This window comes from Schistocerca serialis, chromosome 3 (assembly GCF_023864345.2).
Source record: "Schistocerca serialis cubense isolate TAMUIC-IGC-003099 chromosome 3, iqSchSeri2.2, whole genome shotgun sequence".
Lineage (NCBI taxonomy): Eukaryota > Metazoa > Arthropoda > Insecta > Orthoptera > Acrididae > Schistocerca > Schistocerca serialis.
In genome coordinates this window covers 474,116,590-474,124,621 of record NC_064640.1, presented here as the reverse complement: position 1 = coordinate 474,124,621, position 8,032 = coordinate 474,116,590, and the positions used below count along the sequence as shown (strand labels likewise).

The following is an 8,032-nucleotide window of genomic DNA, read 5'->3' as shown; positions in this document are numbered from 1 at the left end:
AAATGGGGGTGAAACGTTTTAGGAGAATATTTCACTGCGAAAGCGTTTTTAAACCGAAATCTTTGAAAATTGGTTTTTGGCTCCTTGGTTAGAGAAGATAAATATGTTTTTCACTGTTTTAGGAAATTCAATTCCTGAGGGGGTGAAATAAGGTCACACTTATCCACTGACTCCTCATCGCCCGGCCTAAACCGCTAAGGATAGAAACTGGAAGTTTCGATAGTAAGTGTATCTTATACTGCAAGCATCTTTCAAGAAGGTACTGTCCGAAATTGCATTCGTAAGCGGATGAAACAGGGGATGGAAAGTATGTAGCTATTAAGGAATTTTGAAGCTAGAATTACGAAAACTGGTATTTGGTTTCTCAGTCAGAAAATAAAAGCACGTGTTTCATAAACTACGGGAAGTCAACCACTAAGGGGTAAAAGAGTGAGAGAAAGTTTTTTGAAAATAAGTAATCATTAAGAACTGCTGAAGGGTTTTTAAGGCTACAACTATGACAGTTAGTATTTGACTTCTCGATCAGAAAAAATAAATAAATGTCTCATTGTTTCTAGAAATTCAGTTCCTAAGGATATACAAAATGGGATGAAAATTTTATGAAATTAATTCGTTACATTTAAAAATTTTGAAACTTAATTTACGAAAAGTGGTGTTTCACTTCTGGGTTAGATATTAAGAAATATTTGTTAGGAGGTGAGAGCTGCTACAGATACATTTCTGAAAGACCGCAGAAGCCACGATTAACAAAAATTTGGGACTCCTGGTACCAGAATCGCTTTTTGGTGAGAATTACGGAAAGTCGGAAAAGACTTAGCGTGAATTAATTAGCGTGAAAAGCTTAGAAGGCTATTTCAGTTTGTGATCAACGTAAAACTTCGATTAAATATAAACAAAAAACATCACTGGAGCCTCTACAGTCTACACGAGTGAAGCAGTGGGCGCTATGCTATTGAGTTAGATGAAGCCTTGAAACCAAGAAATGTTTGTACGTCCATTCTGTTCCATCTACAGACATCTCTTGCTAGGAAATATTTTGCGTTCAGTGAAGAGGTTAAGACAGATTTATAATTTGCATACGTAGCAAAATCGTTGTTCTGGGATAGCACACTTTCATTATAAGTTGTTAGACAATGCTTATTAACCTAAAAAAATTAAACGTATTTTTGACCCAAATCTCGCAGTCTTTCAACACAAGATCGAAAGTATTCAATCTGGCCTTTATACTGTCGAAGAGCAATCTGGAGTGTTTTAATAGGTGATCCATATCATCATGTAAAGGGCAAATAAATAAATAAATAATGAAGAAATAAAGACCCAATGGTGTCGCAGAATAAAATACGTAAGGAACACCATCTGAAAAATCTCACATTCGGCTTACTTGGAGAAAAGGTCTTAGATTCAGTGCAGTGCCACTTCTGCCCTTCCCGTACCCACTCCCTTCCGCTAGCGTTATCTCTCGTAGCCCCTTGACTCACCTTATCAAACGCTCAGTGTCGGTTATCGTCTGACAGAGGTATGCGCGAGGTGTTGAGCAGCGAGCGGTGACGTGTTACGAAGCTTGCGTTCCATTTCCTGATATATTCGGGAGGCGGAGACCTCCCCTCCACAGCGTTCCGGGACGTATTTAAGGCGCGACACGAGCGGTGGCTGACTCAGTTTACTAGTGACCGGAGTACTGTTTCGTGTGCTCGCGAGGACAACTAGGACTACCAGGATGAAGATTATCACTTGCTTGACGGTTATCCTATATATTGCTGGTGAGTTTAAATTCCGTTCCATGCTAACTCAGAACGGACTTCGTTCCCAATTTCGCGTTGTTTGTTCGCTTAGAGTACTGATAATTCGTCTCTCTTTCATTTTGTGCTCACATGTCATGAAATAATTTATTTCTGAAAAAAAAATAATAGTTGCTCAGTTGGAAAGTTTTCGTGCGTTACGAATGTAGATAGCCAGTTTTTCTCATAAATCTTTGTTCCCAGTGGTACCAACAGGTTCCTTGCCACATTCGTTTCACGATTAAAGGATCCATATAAATTACTGTATTGTCGTGCCTATTCATAATTGCAACTACAATAATACTCTTGAAATTACATTTACAAGGCGCTGCTTCCTCTTTTGCTGTTCTTAATCATATTATATGTTCTCTTATTGATTTCATACAATTTTGGTTTACATCTAGCATGCAAATATGCAATGATAACAAATTTCAAATACTTCATTTTCCGCATAAATATACTATTGCTATATTGAATGTCTATTTGGTTTCACTGTCGTCTTGCATTATATCTATTTAATACAACTCGTTTTGATTTGTTATGTGCCCAACCTAGTCAGTGTTTGTGTTCTTTTTCGAAATGTGTAATCGAAATATGTAATAGTTTCGCAGACGGTGCCCAATAGTAAATCTTGTTACGTTTATGATGTATGACCTGTGAGTAAAAACAGTGATTTGTGGGAGATTTCAGTGACATCATTACGTTTCAACGCGCATATGATTAATTTCTCTAAGTATTTTATATCACGATCTATCATTTCTCTGAGCTGCTTTTTCAACGCATCGTCAACGTCCACAGACATTCGCTGCTCCTCTGCAACACACACTCACCAATCGAAACAAACACTGCCGGCCGAAGTGGACGTGCGGTTAAAGGCGCTGCAGTCTGGAACCACAAGACCGCTACGGTCGCAGGTTCGAATCCTGCCTCGGGCATGGATGTTTGTGATGTTCTTAGGTTAGTTAGGTTTAACTAGTTCTAAGTTCTAGGGGACTAATGACCTCAGCAGTTGAGTCCCATAGTGTTCAGAGCCATTTTTCGAAACAAACACTATAATGTCTCCACTGGCGTTGAGCTCTCTGCAAGGTGGAGGTGCCATGTATAAAAATATTTCGCTGTCTCTATGCAGCTCATAGCTTTTTCATGTTTCTTACTCAGCAGTGACACGGTGATTCGTCCACGTGTGCGGAATAATGGCTCTCATGGTTCAAATGGCTCTAAGCACTATGGGACTTAACATCTTAGGTTATCAGTCCCCTAGACGTAGAACTACTTAAACCTAACTAACCTAAGGACATCACACACATCCATGCCCGAGGCAGGAATCGAACCTGAGACCATAGTAGCAGCTCGGAAAAACGTGGCTGCTGATGTTCTGGTACATTGTTCACCGGTAAGGATTTGTAGCACTAAATTAACTCCTACTTTCGCATGACACAGTCACTCTGTCAGTTGTTCTTTAAATAAAAATCGTATTAGCTTTGCATACTATCCGTAATTTCAGCTGCAATCTTGACATTCATGTCCGGCGAACTTCACGGTGCAATCCCTGCACTTCGTTCGATGTTGAACCGTCATTGTTATTTTGAGCTCGCACTGCACGATTTTGTTGTACAGTCCGCAGCTCGTGGTCGTGCGGTAGCGTTCTCGCTTCCCACGCCCGGGTTCCCGGGTTCGATTCCCGGCGGGGTCAGGGGTTTTCTCTGCCTCGTGGTGACTGGGTGTTGTGTGATGTCCTTAGGTTAGTTAGGTTTAAGTAGTTCTAAGTTCTAGGGGACTGATGACCATAGATGTTAAGTCCCATAGTGCTCAGAGCCATTTGAACCATTTTTTTTTGTTGTACATTTAAACATCGTCTTTCCATTCAGTTATCAGAGTAGCTTGTCTATTTTTCACCTATCACACATCGTAAATTTCTTCACGAATGCCTCGCATAATAAGAGCTTCACCAATATGTTTCTCGTTTGAAGACAGAATATAGATTAGCGTATATTTCTCTGCGTGTATAGACACATCGACATAGACATCTCCAATGGGTAATGTGCACTTATTCCATTTTTTTAGGATACATGACACAGGTAATATGTACTTGGCGTTTCTTTCACGGTTTGTCTAACGTTATTGCTATAAACTACGCAAAATGGCATTTAACGATGTATATATTCAAATGATTAACAGGAATTTATGATCTACAATAATCATTAATCATACGGGTACGTTATGAAGTTTTACGGATACTTCCGTATGTAGGAGCCAATAAATCAGCATCTCACGGCTAGAATCATCTCTGTTGTTAACTACATTCTACAGTTTCAAGGGTGACAACGAAATTACGCCTCTTGAGAGAATAATTTCATCAAAGCATTATCTGAAATGGGATTCATATTTCTAGGAGACAAAAATGACAAATTTTGTTACATATATTTCATATTCTCAATGATGGTTAATGAAATACTTAAATTTTTTGTGAGGGAGCAAGACTGTTTTGAATCGTTAATCTGTTGCCCCATGCGACTGTCACTTGTTATTAGAGTTCAAGAGGCTTATCTTCAGTGCACACAGCGGTGTAATATGCATCTATCTCTGTAGCGAAACGGATTTAGGCAAGAAAGTTGTACAAATAACTGCTACGATTTGTTTCTCAAACAATGGCACAATTTTCCAAGACGATAACGCACCTATCCATATGGTTGGCTTTCTCCGTTTGTGATTCGATGTGCATGCTGGTGAAATAACAAACATTCTTAGAAAAAATTCTACAAAATGTTAATGTCCGATATAAGAGCGAACTTGGTCCACGTATGCCGCATCTCTTATCATTCATGACAAAAATGTCTTACACAGTGTATCAAATGGCAACAAATTGCAGTAAATATCTCAGAAAATATTTGTAGATTGTGACACTTCATTCAGCAACGAATCGTTATTTCATTTAATCGTATATTTGTTTATGTTTCAGCATCTTCACACTAACCTGTGAGTAAATGTAACGCATCTGTTGCAGTGACTGATTGTTGAAATTGTCTAGTTGTATAATGGCCCCAAATGTGCTTACTCGGGCAGATATTTTATCACTGATGGGCATTAGATCTATAATCACTCTTTTGTTTCAGCTCTACCGATAACAAGTCAGCTGTCAGCTGAAAATGCGACAGGTACAGCTGATTCTGTCCAAGAAGAGGAAACAGATCAACGGAAGGAGTAAGTGTCGCTTTTGCCTTTGTAGCTCAATGTAGTTGCTCTCCTATATTTGAAACAAGGCTAATTATTATTTTTTATTCTGTTTTTGCGTTAATGGAGAAAATAGTCTAGGCAGAAAAATTCAAAATTTGATAATTTTTGGTTTCCATTGTTTCAGAGCCATGAACACAGCAGCTAAAGAAGATGAAGGTTACATGATGACGTCACATTTCACAAGTCTTGTTACTAACGAGAGTTCTGCGCCTGAAAGCGGTGAATCCACTCCTACACCGCCAACGACTGTCCAAAACAGATCGACTGGTGGCGCTTTTTCTGGGTCTCTGAAGCTCGGCTTTGATGGGAAGACTGACGCAAATGACGCTACAGCAATTCCATCGGTCCACAAGTTGCAGCCAACTCCCACATCACTGTTTGCATTTCCAAGTGGCAATGAGAATCTCCTGCAGCAGAATACTGAACACACTGGGGCTGATTATGATCACGTGCACACCATGCTATCGCAACATGAGGAGAAAATGCAGCGTAATGATACTAAAAATTACGAAGATCAGTACGTGAGCTTCGTACCTCATACTGAAACCAATATTCAAGCATCCACTATCTCACCATCAGCGTCGTTCACAACCCCTGGAAAGGTTGAGAATCACGCACAGCAGGACGGCAAATCCGAGACCACCACATTAGAGGCCAACTATGAAGATGGTCTCACCACTCCCCAATATGTACCCTTCGCACCGCTTTCTGATACGAAAAATTTCAAGGAGCAGTGCCGAACCGCACCAACTAAGGATGTTGGGACATCCATGACATCACCATCAGCATCATTCAAGACTCCAGATGCTGATGAGGTCATGTGGCAGAATGGTGAGTCCAATAGCACAAAGGTTGAGGCCAGTTATCACAATGACGCAGAGACCACAACCCAGGATGTGGACTTCATACCACGCACAGATACAAATAATTTGAAGGGGGATGTTGATGACTTCAACGCTACTATTTTCTCGTCATCTCAGAAACTTGGAACATCCACCATCTCACCATCAGCTCTTGGTGCTGAAGAGGGACTCACGCAGAAGAATGTTGAAACCACTGCTGCAACGTTCGAGGCTAACTATGATGGTACTGAGCCAACCACACCTCATTATGAACACTTCACATCACGCACTAGTACTAATAATTCCAATGAGGAGGATGGGAAATTCAGCACTACTACAGATTCGTCAGCTCTAGAAACTGGAAGAGTTCCCACCTCACCATCAACCTTGTCTGTGGTCCCGAATAATGATGCGAGTGGCACGCAACAAAATGGAGAACCCACTGTCACAACATTAGAGGTCGACTCTAATGCTGAAGTGACCACCACACCACAGTATGATGATTTCACACTGCGCACTACTACCAAAAATTCCACAGTGCAGGCTGATGAATTCAGCACTACCACGGTCTCGTCAGCTCAGGAAATCGGGACAACTACCACCTCCCCAACAAAGTTGGTCACTATTCCTAATAACGATGTGAGTGGTACGCAGCAGAAAGGAGAACCCACCGCTGCAACATTCGAGAACGGAAATGATGCCGAAGCGAGCACCATACCACAGTATGCTGACTTCGTACACCGTACTGATACCAAGAAGTCCAGTGAGCAGGATGATGTTTTCAACGTTATCCCTGCCTCGTCAGCTCATGGTGTTGAAATGACCACCATCTCGCCACTAAACCTATTCACGATTCCTAATGATGGCGAGGGTCTTAGGCAGAAAAATGTTGAAGCCACCGCCACAACATTCCAGATCGGCTATGATGGCATACAACCAGATGCACCCTTAGCTGAACACTTTACACCACCCACTGGCACCAAGAATTTCACAGAAGAGGCTGGTGAAATCGAGTCTAACATGCCTTCGTCATCTCATGATATTTTGCCAACCAGCAGTTTTCCATCAATGCGATTGGCAGGACAAGTAGATAATGATAACTGCACACAGCAGGAATGTGATTCCGTTGGCACCACAGTTACTGTGTATCCGGAAGATAACCTCACCACTATGTCATCACTAACGCCAGTCACCGTACCTGTGGATGGTGGCAATATTAAAGAGCACAGTGGTGGACCAAATATCACCTTGAGTCCGGAACCTAATAAAGATGAGTCTACTGCCACCCCATGGTTCCCACCGACTATTAACGACAATAATCTCACATTGCAAATCAATAAATGTAAGGGCAGCAACCTTGGTACTAACCAGGAAAAGCACTCCCCGATGTCATTTCTAGCGATTTTCAAAATGCTGGCCGGTATTAATGATAACAGCACGCTGATGTGTGACGAGCCAGATGTCACAACGACTCCGCCAACTAATGAAGAGACTTCATATAACACAACAGCGAAACAAGACACTACAACTATCTCTAAGGACGAAGCAGTGGATGGTAACAAAACTAATAGCCATTATCCATCATACAATGGATCTTCTCTTGACGAATTACTAATGTTGTACGAGCTACACGTTACAATACTCAAGATAATGTCTATCATCTTCGGGGCGGTAGTAGCTCTCATTTTACTCATCATTGGATTCCAATACTGCAGGAAACATAGACGAGGCGACCGCACAGCAGTTTCTCCGCATACTGCTGAACCTCGTGACGCAGGACAACCTTCCACTTCTCAGGCGTCTACTTCCGAAGAGCCCATTATAAGATTTAGAGATTTGCTCTCTCGTGAAGAGAATAATTAGTGTGATGTCCTCAAGTATATGGACACCTGGTGTCAACACTATAAGTGACAACTACTTTCAGTGACTGGATCACTGTTAGCTGAACAATTTCAGTTCAGTCAGTTATGTCATTGACAGCATCCGCAATTTCGTTTACTGCTGCGTAACTCGTAATAACCATTCATTACTTCCTCATGATAACAGTGAACTGTGGCATAGAAGTATTGCTATCTTGACTACGTCCTGGAGAATATGTCCATTCTAGTGCAGCTTTCATCTTCGAGAATCTGTTTACCCGAATGTAGTTTCTGATAACTTATTTGAAATGTTAATTAA

General features: G+C 41.2%; 1 protein-coding gene across 1 annotated transcript; it reads left to right on the top strand.

The window, feature by feature from the left end:
- The first annotated feature begins 5,140 nt into the window (after positions 1-5,140).
- Positions 5,141-7,717, top strand: LOC126470936 (uncharacterized). Its single transcript, XM_050098987.1, has one exon. It carries the CDS (start codon positions 5,141-5,143, stop codon positions 7,715-7,717), a length of 2,577 nt encoding a protein of 858 aa, XP_049954944.1.
- Positions 7,718-8,032: the final 315 nt, after the last annotated feature.